The 15,037-nt window shown below is 39.0% G+C and overlaps 1 protein-coding gene across 7 annotated transcripts in view; it reads left to right on the top strand.

Moving 5' to 3' along the window:
- PIGN (phosphatidylinositol glycan anchor biosynthesis class N) overlaps positions 1-15,037 on the top strand; it is a 99,183-nt gene that overhangs the window by 8,548 nt on the left and 75,598 nt on the right. For 6 of the 7 annotated variants that reach the window (XM_066186665.1, XM_066186672.1, XM_066186658.1 and 3 more), the window contains exons 2-4: positions 5,059-5,319; positions 9,227-9,348; positions 10,461-10,559. In XM_066186665.1, the coding sequence (XP_066042762.1) occupies positions 5,093-5,319; positions 9,227-9,348; positions 10,461-10,559 (448 nt within the window). In that variant the 5' untranslated portion in view covers positions 5,059-5,092. Of the gene's footprint in view, positions 1-1,746; positions 1,765-5,058; positions 5,320-9,226; positions 9,349-10,460; positions 10,560-15,037 lie in introns of those variants that run through there. The other variant, XM_066186682.1, reaches the window with a different exon arrangement.

Raw genomic sequence — 15,037 nt, 5'->3', positions numbered from 1 at the left:
TATCCTTTGTGGTCTTTGCCTCAGGTTTGGATGTGCTTTACTGAACCACATTTAAAATTTAAAACAGTTGTCATTTGTTATTATAATCCCTAAAATGCTCAGGGAAGATGTTGAACATAAAATAATTTTATACAGATGGTTTGGATTACAAAAGCCACTTCAGTGCCAGAGCAAGTGGAAATACGGTAGTAGCAGTTTCATTGTCTGGCAGAGTATGTTATATTTCAATAGAGACAGAAAATGGAAATTTGGGAAAGAGGAAAAGGGAATTTATCATTTTTCCCACTTCATACATAATGAAGTCATGATGAGGATTTGGGGTTTCCTATGTGTAGGTAGTGGGTGAAGATATGAGAGTTACTCAGAATTGGCTGGTATGGTTCTTGTATAAATTACAGCCTTCTGCAGTCAATAGGTGCGGGCTGTGACAGCAGGAATTACTTAAGTGCATTTCCTGACTAGTGTAGCTCTTTAAGAGCTGCCATATCATGCACAGTCAGACCACCCAACTTCCATTTGCTCCTCTGCCCTAATGAAAAGGATCATTTTTTATGTGTGGACAGATTGTACAGTCACAACTTTGACAGTTAAATTACAAAATACACAAGACTGTTTAGTTGAAAAATATTAGTCAGCCAGAAGCACAGCAGACATTCTTGTCTATTTCTTTTTTTTCTGTAAGAGACACTCACCAAGGCCGTTGATGCTTATTGAAAATGCATTTTCAATGGATTTTCTTCATCTTGATCAACAGACTTGACAGTATTAGTGAAGCATGATCCCTCTAAAAGAAATTACTAATGTACCTTGAGCTCCTTGTTTTGGCACTTCATTGTCCTTAAGAAAATATTCCTGCCAATGGGGCATATTCCATGCAGTATTTTGTGGATGTTTTATTGCATATTTGGAGAAAGAAAAGCATAAAAGGAGAAGTTACATTGTGTGAGAAGAACTATATTGTGTTACAGTTCAAATACAGTTTTCTTTGCCTTATAAATAATGCTGAGAGATTATAACTTCGGAGGCTATGCAATTTAGATGTAGATTACTTGGGGAAAGTGAGTGTTGCATTTGATTATGTCAGCCTTCCTGTTAATTGTTGAGAGGCCTCATCCAGCCTGGTGCTGTGGATGTAGCTTCTATGTCATCAAAAAGAAGGTTTGAAAAAAACCAGTCTTGTCAATGGATTACAGATGAACTTGAAAAGAGGGAAAAGCCCATGTGAAGAAGGGTTGGGCTTGGGTGTCTTATTGCAACTCTCTTGCTCCCCTGCCACCATCATAGTCTGGGTGTTTTAGTCTTCGCACTGGGATGGCTACTGGTGAGGAACTTGTGGCTAACAGCAGGATTTTATTGGTATTCTTTTGATAGGTGTGAATACAAAGAAAGAAAGGGTATCTTCACCCCGTTTGCCACTAGCTGGGAGCTTAACTTTTTCCCTGAGAATTCTGAGTGAGAGGAGAGAACCACCAAAAAACTCTTCTCTAATCTGCATGTATCACTTTATTCTGGAAAAGTAATCAATTGTAGTCAGAAGGTCCTTGCTGGTTTTCTCTCTTTAATCTCCTAGACTGTAGGAAAGGTGTCTGCTGGTTCTGCCTTGCTGTCTCTCAGATCGATCACACCCCTGCATCTTTTCACTCTCTTCTCTGCTTGTGTACAACATCCAAAGAAGTGAGAAGCTCTCAAGTCTCCTGGAGTCCCCTGCATCACCTTGGCACTGCTCACTTCCTACTTGCTCTGTTCACTTGGATTTAACAGGCAGTGAGTACCTTAGTGGATCTTTAGTACTTTCCTGTTAAGGATCTGAAAAGGGTCTTTAAGAATCCACTCCAGCTTTGCGATTTTGACTCCAAATTGTTTGAACAAAAATATTTTATTAGAATAGTTTAAGGTCTGACATACTGGGAGTTGGACAGTATCATTATTAACTCTGTCTGTTTAGGAGATGGTGACAGAAGGGGGAAAATGTAGAAAGAAAGGAATAAATTGGAGTCTGATATGTAGCTTATTAGTTAGGGTGAGTCTGTAGAGGAGATGATTTGTCTGTGAACTGTATTAGGATTCCAGGATTCTGTTGTAACAAGTGATGTGTTTGGGTGTGCAGTAAGAAACGACACGTGGCAAATAGGTTGCAGCATGCCTCTCCTATCTCCAAGACTCAGAGTATCTTTCTTTCCTCTTGGTCTGATAAGCAATGACTTAACAGGCTAAAGTACAGTGATGCAGTCAGAATTTGTGCAAAGCTTGTGTTTTGCCCTGTGAAAATAAGGACTGTGGAAGGTACTGCACTAAAGGATTGCCTAAGAAAATATCACAGGACACAAAAATATTGAGATATCCTTGGCTCAACTTCTCTTGACAGAAAGATATAAGATGTATTTTCAAGTGACAGTTTGTTTATCCACATTTTGGATGGCCAGGCACCTGAGGGCAGAGATATTTTGGCACTAGTCATAAATACTTAGATATGGCTCCTCATCCTCAAAAGCGTGTATACTTAATACATTCCTGTTTTTCTTCTCTCGACAGGCTGTGCATTTTGGTTTTTCTTAGAAACTAGTGCTTAATCCAGTTTCTTTCCTTTTATCCTGGTTATTTTTTCCTTTTGAAGAAGAAATTGTTATTGAAATCGTTATCCTTGTTCTTTCCATGCCTTTTGAGCTGCCTTGAACAGTCGAGCACCAGGCTCTGTAGAGAAATTTGCATTCAGCTGAGTGCAGTTAGGGGCTTTCCAAAGCCTCTGTACCTGTGGTAAGGTTTTTGTGAGCTTGAGGACAGAATATTTTTCACAATGTTGCTTCACAGTGATGACACACAAAGTCCTGCATGCAAGGAGCAGTGTAGAGGCAGAGGCAGAAGGAGTGGCTGTGAGGGATGTGGCAGGACCGGGTGCTTTGGGAGCTGCCTGTCTGGATGGTGTTGGGCAGTAGGTAGGATGTGTTGGGTCCAGATAAATGGTTTAGTGTAATGTAGTCAAACTATGGTTGCAAAGAAATTATCCTTTTTCTTTTTTTTTTTCTTTCTTTTTTTTTTTTTTATTTTCTCACTAATTCTATAGATACTATAATCTACGCATTAAATTTGAATTGTGTTCATTGAACTCTTTTTTTTTTCTGTGAGGGTAGACTGAGGCCTGGGGTAAGTTTAAACCGAAGAGAATTAGCTAGTGCAGAAAACAGATTAGGTTACTAATAGTTTAATTGGAAGAACATAGAAAAGGTTAAGCTGTAAAATTGTAGCACTGGGAGCATGCAACAAGTATCTTATAGAAGTAACTCTTTCTTTAGCAGGGTGTTCCGTCTCATCAGTTTAAGGTGTGAGTAGTTTGTATTCTCTTATCAAGCACAACTGCATCAAGAGGAAAAGCCCTGTGGAAAATAAAACTGATTGAATAAAATGAGCTCTGGCACTGAACTTAGTGGTATTTCTATGATTGTGATTTCATGTATTTAAATTGATGCAGGAACTCTGAAAACATAAAAAATAAACAAACTGATATTAACAGATATTCCAAATCTGTTGGAATCTCACTTGTAGACATAAAAGCTTGTAAGTTCTTGATTAACAAAAAGATTTTGTTTATTTAGATGACTATGTGTCTTTGAAATGTTGTATTTTGTTATCTCATTTTTTAATGTAGTTTTCTCCCCAAATATCTCAAATGAGAAATTGCTATAGTAATGTTTCGGATTAGAGTTGGAGTTGTTGCATCTGTGCTTCAGTAACGAAAATGGGTGGAATTGGAAATTATGTTTAAGTTGCATGCAGATCTGAATTTTCTTTGGGTAAGTTAGTAATACTGTGTATTATCTTTCAAATCTTTTTATAGTCTGTTTCTTTTTTTCCCTCTGGTTTTCCTGGCCCTTTAAGTTTAATTTTTTTTTTTTTTTAAACATCTTTTAGAGTTTTGAGCAGCGTTAAGGTTGTGTGGTAGTGAAGCCTTTTATCCTTATTTAGTAAGAGTGATAGATTTACTGCGGCATGTGTCTTTTCAGCTACTGGAATTCTGAAAGTAACAAGATAAGCTTAATGTATATATTGTCATTTAGAAGCCCTAACTGGATTCTTAAACTGTTTCTTTTAGAGAGAGGTGTGTATTTACATAGGTAGTCTGAACCTTCCAGGCTGTTTAGAACATCTGTTTCTTAATTGGTGAGTGGAGGTGATGTTTGGCTAAGGTGGATAATTAGCTAATATTTAAATAACTAAGCAGCTTGGACAGCACTAATAGTCCATTGTCAGAACTGAGCCTCGTTCAGGCTCAGGTCCCACACTTAAAGTCAGCCAATATTCACATTTACCTCCAGGAACTCCACAGCATGCTTGGCAAACACAGACAGTTTTCAATGTACCTGTTATTAAGCATATTTGTATATCTAACATAACATCAGAGGATGGCAGGAAAGGGAAAAAAAACTTTCAAAAAGGGAATATAATAATTTCTGAAACATAATTCTTTAGCTATGGTGCTTTTGCCACTTGTTTTAGAAGAGGAATAGCATTCTGTGCTCTGCACAGCATCTTTGTCCTTTTAAAAGAAGGTTTCAGTTTCTAGGCGGGGTATAATGAGATTTGATGGCAAACTTGAGGGAAAACAAAGCAGTGTTGGATGGATGTTTACTGTAGGATGGTTTTCTCTTAGCTGTCTGGCTTGTATTTGCCTGAACAGATTTCAACTGTATCGTACAGCCAGCCAGCCAGCCAGCAGAGGGGGTAGTATGTTCATGGAGGCATTGCACTGTCTGTGTCTTCTGTCACAGATGTAGCTCACAAAAGAAACTGGCTTGATTCAGTGGTCTTTTGAAGCCATCTAATAAACCCCTAAACACCAGAGATGAGTTACTGAGACATAATGATTATCTGAATCACTGAATTAGTCATGCAGTGACTGACCAGGACTTCTGGGGAAAAAAGCTTGTTGGAAGCAGGAATTGATTACGGACTATGGATTTTGGGGATGTCTGTGGTTGTTGCTCCCATTCCATAACCAATGAAATCAATATTGATTCTGATAAGTCTCGTCTACCTAACTTTATTTTTCTTGTTCTCTCTTAGTGTTGTACTTTGCCTTTGCCAGCTGGCTGCTGCCATGGGGATACCAGTCTTCATACTCGCGGGGCTCCTTGTGCATTGTGTGTTCTTGGTCTCCATTTTTGACATCTACTTCAGCTCTCCCCTCGTCCATGGAATGACTCCTCAGCAGACCCCGCTGCCACCTCCAGCAAAACGTCTTGTGCTTTTTGTTGCCGACGGTCTGCGAGCAGATTCTCTGTATGAGCTGGACAGCGATGGCACTCCCCGGGCGCCTTTCCTGCGGTGAGTCCAACACTCTGAGCTACAGGGCCTTGCTTCTGGATGGAGCTCTACACAATGGTGAGAAGAGAACAAGGACAACAACGATTGTGGTGGCTTGAGTACTGTCTTCCTTTTGCCTTTGAAGTAACAAACTTTGTCGGGTTGCACTGTGCAGGAATGCGTGAGCTTGGGTTGATGTCCCTTGTCAGGAAAGCTACTAAAACTAGGACAGTGTAAATTGAGTCCATAGTGTCCCCTGAACTCTACAGATAGTTCACTCCCCTCTCAGTTACTGGCTTTCTCCATTCACATCAGCGTGGTATCAATTCTGAAGCCTGGCAGCTGCTAATTTAAGCTGCTACCTGGATGCTCTGTGTAAGAGTAGTAGTATATTAACATGCTTGTCTTCTAATGCTGAGCTACTGATAAAACTTTTTAAGGAGTGATTAAGAGACATGTCCTGGATGGATCTAACAGCAAGCTGCCCCTTCCTCTTTGTTCCACCCTTCCTGCATGCATGACCCTGCTGCCTCCCTTGTGCTCTCTACAGTGTGTCTAGTTGCTTAAAATAAATGCTTTAGTTTAAGGCTGTGAAAATGTAGTCCTGCTAAAAAAGTGTTAAAAGTCATATCCTTTTGTGCTTAGAACTAATTTTTGTTAACTTTCCTGTCTCCTTATATCAATATAATTATTTGAGCACGAGACAATTAATTTCCTAGGCTGAAAAAAAAAAGATGTATTAAATAAGGCTAGTTTTGTGTGATGATAGAATAGGTCTGGCTTGAGTATTGGAGCAAACCCAAATAATCAGTCAGCTGGAGCTCTTAGGATTTTTGCAGTCCACTGCTGCAAATGTAATAGGAAATGTGAGGAGTCTTTGCTACAGTGCTTGCCAGCCCATATGGACTTACTTGTACCTGCTGCTGCTGTTACTGTTTTTGTAAGGTGCTGTCTGCCACTAGCAGTGGGAGTTTACCATGTTGTTTTCTAGCAGTGGGTTTCACACTTACTCCAGAGCGGTTTCATTTCTTAGCAGTAAAACTGTTGGTCTTTTGCACCACCAGCCAGCACCACTGAGGTATGGATGCTGTAATGGCCCCATGGCTAGGAGCAGGGGTGAGTAGTGGCCAGGAAAAAGTTATAATGGGCATTTTTACTAAGTGAAATGAGTTTTTAAGTTTCAGCCACTCAGCATTATCATGCCTATCTTGAAAAAAGTTAAACCATGTATTAACTTGTCTACTGCTGGAAAATTGGCACACTTGCTTTCTCTGCTTTACCTTGTTTGTGGAGTTAGGGACTTCCTATTTCAAAATCTGTGGAAGTAAAGCATTGTCACCAGTGCTGAAAGCACGAGTGAATGGAGGGAAAGAACTACCTTGTAATAAGCAGAGATGCTAGTGGGTTGCCAAATGGAAGAAAATACCAGTAGAGGTGTGAAGTGCCATCTGTGTTTCTCTCATCTCTCATTCTGCATAGAAGTACTTATGTGTGTGAGCATGTATATGTGAGAGATGATGAAAAGAAAAAAGCATGCAGCATGCTGTGCCTTTTGAAATGTGGAGGATCAGGCAGCCCAGAGTGTATCTTCAGGTCTATTACACGAGGTGCCCCAATTTTGAAGCAACAGGTTCAGTGTTTTGTCCCTAAACCTTTGAGCTACCCAACTTCCATAAGTTAACTTTGTAAACAGGTTGACAAGATCATGTGTTAGTTTCTGGAAGTGTTTCCTTTTTTATTCTGACAAGTTATTGCTATCTGAACAGTCCTTTTTCAATAATACTAACTCAAAGTAAATTCAATTTAATATAAAGTTTACTTTTTTGCATGTTCCCTCCTAAGTTCGAGGTGTTCAGTCCCTTAGCCACTTTACAGCAGTGGGCAGCATAACTGCCAGATTATTAGTCTTATCCAAGTGGGGTAGCTTGGGAACTACTGCATTGTTAATGAGGAAATTTAATTGTCTTTAAATGAGCAAGTGCCAGTCTTGTAGCAATGTGCTATTAAAAGAGGCAAAGTTTTGGTAGGTATGTGGGATTAAAAATAAATATCCATTAGGCTTGAAGCAGATTGTTGGATAATACGTGTATGCCAAGTACCTAATCTTCCACAATGTTCTTGAAAAATCTGCTTTTCAGCAGTGTTGTCGTAGCTGTGAGGGCCAGTAAATGATCTGAATTTCTGCAATGGTGATTTCAGGGAAGATCTTCCTTGCCTGTCACGTTTCAGCCATGTTACTATATCATCTTACTACTTACCATTGTTATTATGGCTAGCTAATGTTTATACTGTCGTGGAAGTTAATTTTTTTCAGTGGTTCTTCTGAATAAAAGGCATTGAAGTCATTCAAAGTATCTAAATAATTTTGAATAGGTAAATGACAAATTTTATGTAATTTTTTTCTGCCTGTACGTGTTGTTGTTGACTTCAAATCCTGAAGTCATCCTATTGTTGACAAGCAAAGGTACAGAATTACTTTCTAATTCAATAGAAATTAAATACTAATTAAATTGATTTTCTACCTGTTGTTACAATGTAGTCTGAGGAGAGGTTTTATTTTTGGCAAGTGTTTTATTTTTAAGTCTTTTGTGAATATTAGTGCAATACATCCTGATCAGCCTGTAGTGAGAAAAATAAGACACCACTTTGACTAATACATAAATCCTTTTTTTCTAATTACTTTTTTCAGTACAGCTTGTGTTATCTCCTAGCTGAGATGAGAGTAGGAATAACATATTAGAGTGCCATGTCTCTAGACACAGTTATATTCCTCACTGTAGCATTTGGGCTATTTATTCCAAGTAATTCTGTGATCTTTCAAGTAAGTCTGAGGATGTGAGGTCTAAGGTGAGTTTAAAAAAATCCCAACAAGCAAGTGGTGAATGCTGCAAGCTTAGAGTGGAGCCTGAAATTTTAGGATGTTTAAAGGCATGAACTTAGAATTTACTTGGACTGAAACACATAAACATAGCAAATTTGGTAGCTTTTATCATGAACAACAAGATTTTAATTTCCTGGTAACTTAACTGTTAAAAACAACTTTGAATTTATGTCCTGTTGTTTTTGCTTTCTTTCTTCCCTTACTCTGACAGTGAGCAGTGAATCTTTCTGTTCTTCCAGAAGATGGAGACAAGAAAACAGCATATGGTAACACTCACCTCTTGCTTCCTGACAGGCTCCAGATGTTCAGATCTTCGGCAGATGAGAATAGTTTGAGGCTGTTTCTTATGCCTGGGCTTTGTCCTCTGTTTTCTTTGCTTTTTATCTGTTGTAACTATTTACTGTATGAGCATAAACCCTAGAGACTTGATGTGTTTCTGTGTATGTGGTGAGAATGTACTCTCCTCCACTTCAGTGCGATTGCAAAAGTTGCAAGGTTTACTTAGATTTTCTAAGCCAAGATTATTTGCACGTTAGATTTATGTGGGCTTTGAATTCTCTTGGTGTTGCTTCCAAGATTCAGCACAGATAAAGGCAGACATGGTCACAAGAGATAATTATAATTGAGCCTATTTAAAGAGTAAGATAAGATTGAACTAGACACTTTCAGGCTAAGTGGAAAGAACAAAGAAGAGTAACACCAGGCAGAAACAATCTGTTGAGGGGAAAAAAAAGCTAAAGAGGAAAGCAGCAGAAAAAAATAGTATGCTAATTCTAAGTGTATTAGGACACCAGCTGAACTCATCTGTTTGCAGAGCTGATGGGCCACAACAGTAATGTTCTCTGTGAGGTGTTGTAATACAGAGCTACTTGCAGGTTAATGTTCTGCTTGTATTACTGCACAGCAGGTGGTAGTGAAAATCTTTTAGTCTGGGTTTGGGGCTTTTTTTGCATTTCCTGCCTCACGTCTACCTGCCACTCTTTTTATCTGCAATTTGTTCTACTTGGACAAGTCATGAACGTTAATTGCCTTGAATCCTTTTTTCAGGGGCATCCTAGAGAATAATGGCAGCTGGGGAATCTCTCACACCCGGGTCCCAACAGAATCCAGGCCAGGGCATGTTGCCCTTATTGCTGGATTTTATGAAGATGTCAGTGCAGTTGCTAAAGGTAGGCTGGTCCTAAAGCTTTCAATGTTGTCTGCCGAAGTACAGTGTTTCCGTGATGTGCTGGGTTTCTGGATGATTATTGATAAATACCTGCATTGTCATTTGTATGCCAAGATGACATGGAAAATAGAAATTTTGGATGGATTTCCCACTTGTAATATTGATAGTTAGGAAAATAGCTTACATAAGTTAATATTTTTTAATATGGTTTAATTTAGCAGCCTGAGCCTAAATGCAGAAGTATCTTATGGCCTCACTTCTTCTTGTAGCAGTTTTCAGTTATCATTTGGGTTGCACTAGGATATGGCTAAGTAGGTGTTGCAAACAACGAATGAGCTGCAGTGTCTCAACTGAAGTATTGCTGGCTTGAGTTGGAGAATCAGGAGCAAGATAAAGTAAAAGTCCAAGCCCGTGTTTTGTCCAGAGCTGTTACTGAGTGTTTGGGGCTTATTTATGTGGAGCAACCCTTTGCATTACTGACTTGGTCTTTTGAGTGGTCCTCTGCCTTCCCCCAGGCTTCCAGGCCTGAACACTAGTCATATGTGTTGATTTTGGACAGGGGAGGTGAGAGGAATTACTTGGTCTTGTCCGTGTTCCTTATGAAAAGGCTCTTCCTTCTGACGACCACTACAAATGCAGGATTGGTTGAGATACCTATTTAAGAGAATCTCCATATTTCTGTCAACTACCATTTAATGGAAACAGAAAATCTTGAAAGCTTTATTGTAAGGAAGTGCAACATGACTTCTGGAAATAAATGTATGTATCTTATTGCCTGAAATGCCAACAACTGAGTTCAGGCAATAGGAGATGCAGAATTCAGGAAAATGTTAGCTGTTCAGAAGGTAAACCAGCTGTGTCCTTTGCCTGTTTGAAACCCTGCATAATGAGATTGGCCTAGGTTTTCAGGTCACTTAATGAGTGGGGGAGACATTATAATAGATGTTTAAATGGAATTAAAATCAAGATGCACAAATTGGAGTTCATTGTGAAATAATATAGGGGAAACTTATAAAAAACTTACAACACAACATTTTGCATGTACTATCAATTTTGACAGTCCATGAGATCTTCTGGCGATGTTATTTAAATGCAGGTGTGTTTGTTTAACAGGATGGAAGGAGAATCCAGTGGAATTTGACTCTGTTTTCAATGAAAGTAAATATACCTGGGGCTGGGGAAGCCCAGATATTTTGCCAATGTTTGCAAAAGGTAAGACTTAATTTTATGAATCTTTAACACATAGGTATCAGGTAGTAAAATATAGACACAGCATTTTTGAGTTAGAAAAGAACGTGAAAAAAGTATTTTCAATTTGTGTATTTCTGTATACTTGATTTCTGGTCTGTGAAAGGAAGATGGGGTGGAGGAAAAGGAACAAGCTTTTGACGAGGATATCACTATTTATTACTCATTCATTTAAATAGGCCTTAGCTAATTATGTCAGTATATTAAAGGAACACACCTTTAGTTATAAGGACATGGTATTTTTTCTTTGGTGAGGTTTAAAATTCTTGTTTTGCAAGCCTGCAGCTCCCAGTGAGCTGGGAGATAGAACTGCAGCCAGGCTTCTTCAGTGTCAGAGCTGAAGAAGTGGCTTATTGTGGGTTATCCTGCTTCTACTCAGAACATTAATATGTAAAGGGAAGAACTGTATGCAAACAAGAACTTCCTGGTACTGTTCCTGAAGCTGAGATCTTTTGCCTGTGGTGTGCAGTGTGTTAAAGTCTTGTCAGCCCAGTGCAGTTGATGTTTGAGCTTGCAGAGATTGCTGAGCAACACTTGAAATGTTTAAAGGTTCTCCAAGTTTAATATTGTTGTTTCCTTGGAGGGATGAGTGCATATACACCCTTTCACATAATCTCAGAATAAACACGCTCAAGTGAAAAGCGGGCAAGCTAAGGGCATGTGCTGCTGTTCTGTTCTAGGCATTGGTATTGACAAATAAGAAAAATGGGGTAGGCAGGATAGGAGTGGAATGTAATATTGGTTTAGAGAAAATATACATCATATTTCTCATGATGATTCTTGAACTTTTTCTGAACTCATGTCTCTTCCCCCTCACATCCTAACATTCCCCCCACGCCCCTCTTTTCTGCTCTTTGCTTAAGCCTCATGAATTTATGATGAGCTGTAAAAATATCTCCTTATAATTTCCCATGACCTCAGATTACAGCTTGTATTTGGAAATAGGGTGATGGTGGCTGGGGAGAGGGGAAAGGTAGTTGCCCTTGCACAGATTATTTGTGTTTTTAGGGATATGTCCTTGGGAAAATATTTGGGGAATTCAAGAATTTCCCAGAGCCCTGTCCTTCTACTGGTTTTGTTTGAGTAAGATGATAAGCAAAGGACTTGCGAGCAGCTTTGATGTTATCTGAAGAGATGTGCAAGGATAATAATACTCTCTATATGGCTTGTACTGAGTGGTATCGACAATGCAGCTTCCTTTTGCAGGGGGAAGGAAGATCCCCCAAAGCTGGGAAAGTTTAAGTGCAGTCATGTATCTGAGAAGTAGATGCTGTGTCAGAACATGAATCATGGTTTCTCATGATAGAAAGGTAGATTAATTTCTTTTAGAAAAAAGATAGTTCCCTTTCTTTCAAAGAGGCCAAGTTTTATAGTACAGAAGGGAAAGCAATCAAGTGTTTGTTCTTGATCTTTACTTTTACAAAAAAGCCAAGAAGGAGATAGAGAAATTAAACTATGTGCCCCTTTCTTTTCATGTTGCAGATTAGTGAGGTCACAGGACTCTTCCTGTGTATATTTTATCATGCCAATATGTTCCAAACTTTAATGTTTCACCACTTGCACTGGATGATGCATAAAGAGTACATGATACCTGCTGCCTTTTGGGAAGGATAGAAAAATCCTGTATTTCTTGTCATTGTCTGTTTTCTCTAGGTACTTTTCTTGTAATAAAATATAAATTTCAAGAAAATGGTTGAGAATTCTATAAGGAAGTAAAAAAAATGCTCACAGATTTTTTTAAATATCAGAATAGATGTACATGAAATCTAAATTTGGCAAAGTTCTAATGACTTTAGTATTTCAGTCTGAGAAAACGTTTGAAGTACCTTTGTGTCTTGAGCAGGATTAAAAGGCATTTGTTTCTAATGGTTAAACTCACTTAAGATACACAAATTCACTGTGTGCTAATTTTAACCTTACTTTCTATGATGTTTTTAGATTGTAACCTTGAAATGATCTAAAAATGACACAGTTTGAAAATTCCTAATTTATTTCCAGAGTGCTCCTTAAAACTTTGAGTTTCTCTTCTGGACTTGCCAGGATTTGAGGTTTGACCTGAAAAATCCAGCCCTGCACTCTTCTGCCTGCAGTCTGGGTTGGACTATATTCCAGAGTACTAAAGGTCATGCTGAAAAAGGAGCTGAGACTGTTGCTCCTCTGAGGGGAAGTAGATGCTAGTTTGTTGCACTCAGATTGCCCTTTGTTTCATGGGTTCCCCTGCTCTTTTTTGGAAGCTTCCAGAAAGGCTAGGGTCGTTGTTTTAACTTGAGTATGAGGAAAGGTATCTTCAAGATCATGGGAACAACTGGGATAAATCATTGTCAGGATTATTCTGGACAGACAGACCTTTCCATCTTCTGGTTTAGCTCCTTATTGTTAAATAATGCAGAATTTCTCATATCCCTCACATGGCTGTATTTGATGACAGCTCTCTGATGGCCACACTCTGTCCTGCTCAGTGTCTGTTTTTGTGCATTCATTATGTTTTCCCCTCTTTTGTGCCTGTAAAATTTGCTGGCAAGTTCTCCTGCTGCTCTGGACTCTGACCCATGACAGGCTTGTCCGAGACAGGACCTGCCCCACTAGCAGAGTGAGATGTAAATCTTATTGTAAGAGTGTGATAACTTCATCCCTGATCTTAATACTTGAATATTGATGCTGAGTGTGAGATATAGTGGCAGAGAAGAGTGCAAAAGCAATAGGTGGTCTCTTGTTTGGTAGTTTCTGGCACCTGCAGTTATTTCCCATAGTGTAATGGCATCATCAAATCCAGCAGAGCTCCGTGCTTGCTTCTAAAAGATGTTTTCATCCCTGGCTTTCTTCTTCTTCTCTATCTTATTTTTGCTTCTTCATTCCTAGACCTAAAGAAAGTGTTGGCATACTGTTGCCTGCCCCTTCAAACAATAGAACTAAAATAATAGTGTTAAATGTTTTGTGTAGTAGAATTTCTTACTAAGAAAACCCCAAACTTTCCTGGTATGACTTCATTTTGCCGCTATTTCTCTTTATGGCAGTGCTGGGTTGGGTGGGTTGTTTTGTTTGGCTTTGGTAGCAATTAGAAATGGGTAAGTGGTAGATGTGTTCCTTTGCTTCTTTGCCAACTGTGTGCTTCTTTGGTGTGGCACTTCTCAAGGAAGGACTTCTCAGGTTTGCTGTGACACTGGAAAAACACTACAGCATTCTACCCTCTTCGACTATCAGTCATCCTGGCAGTGATGGACAGGACTTATTTCTTCTTTTGAACTCATTTGTCCACCAGTTGGAACTCCTGAATTCGCTTCTTAATGCCTGGCAGTATTTTCTTCCTTTTCTTTTAGACTGAAAACTGCAGTGAGTGTTCTGTGTTATAAGCATCTCCAGGGGCGCAGAGCAGAAAATCTGTGCCAGCTTTCATCTTCCTGGCCTGAAATACCTGCATCCCGTTGTGTGGGTTTCTACATAATCTTGGTTAAGCAGCTGCCTTACACTGGGGTGTTAGTTCATTCACAAGCCTGGAAGCTTACACAACTGTATTATATAATTGTGACATCCACAGATCAGATATATTCTCTCTGGTCATCAGCTGACTAAAGAACATTTTAGTCTCTGGGAGTTTACACAGGTACAGTATAAATGGCACCCCTGAACTGTAACAGCTCTGCCAGTGATCAAATTATTTAATTAAACTTCATCTAGCTTCAAATCTTTTCAGGACTTCTGAAGTATAATTTCTTGCCAGTCTTTGTTTTACCCCTGCTCCCTCCCTTTTCTGCTTTGCTCCCTTGACAGTGAGTAGAGAATGAAGTCGCCTTGTCCAGATGCTGTGTTTGGACATCAGTGGCCCTTGTGTTGTACTTTGTGACTGGACAAAGTCCAGTAGTTCTCTCTTTTCTGATTTGGATGCTTATTTTAAAGATGCAGACTTTGAATACTGTCCACTGGGCTTTTGATAGCTATGAAACACAGTAACCCTCCTGATGCCTTTGTTGTATGTGATGTATGATGTTTTCCTGTGGAAGAGACCTCGTGGATAAGGCATTGTTTTGTTTGATTCAGTTGAACTAATGAAAGCTGAGCATATTTTTCTTAAACAGCCTGCCCCCAAAACACGTGTTCAAATGAGACTATGAATATGGATCTTTCTTGGTTAGAAGTTTCTCAGTGAAATTCTTTGTTTCAAGACCAAATGATGTTTAATTTGTTTAAACTGGGATTTGGTTTTCTCCTATCTGCTTTTTCCGTATTTTATTTCCTTGCCTGAGCATACTGGAGGACATTGTTCCTCATTCCTCTGAGGTGCTGATAAGCTAATGAGGTAAAATGTTATCCAGACTTCCAAAAAGGATTAATTATGGGAAAGTTCAAAATAAGAAGAAAATTTCTTTGACTTCTTTCAAGATCATCATTCTTGGTAGATTTTTACTCCTGTGCATGAAAGTATTTTTGACTATGAGAAAAGCAAA

The sequence above is a fragment of the Chamaea fasciata genome, unplaced genomic scaffold (assembly GCF_029207755.1).
Source record: "Chamaea fasciata isolate MVZ Bird 193981 ecotype frontalis unplaced genomic scaffold, bChaFas1.0.hap1 SCAF_1, whole genome shotgun sequence".
Classification (NCBI taxonomy): domain Eukaryota; kingdom Metazoa; phylum Chordata; class Aves; order Passeriformes; family Sylviidae; genus Chamaea; species Chamaea fasciata.
Note: the sequence above shows the minus strand (reverse complement) of the source record. Positions and strands in the feature narration are given on the sequence as shown.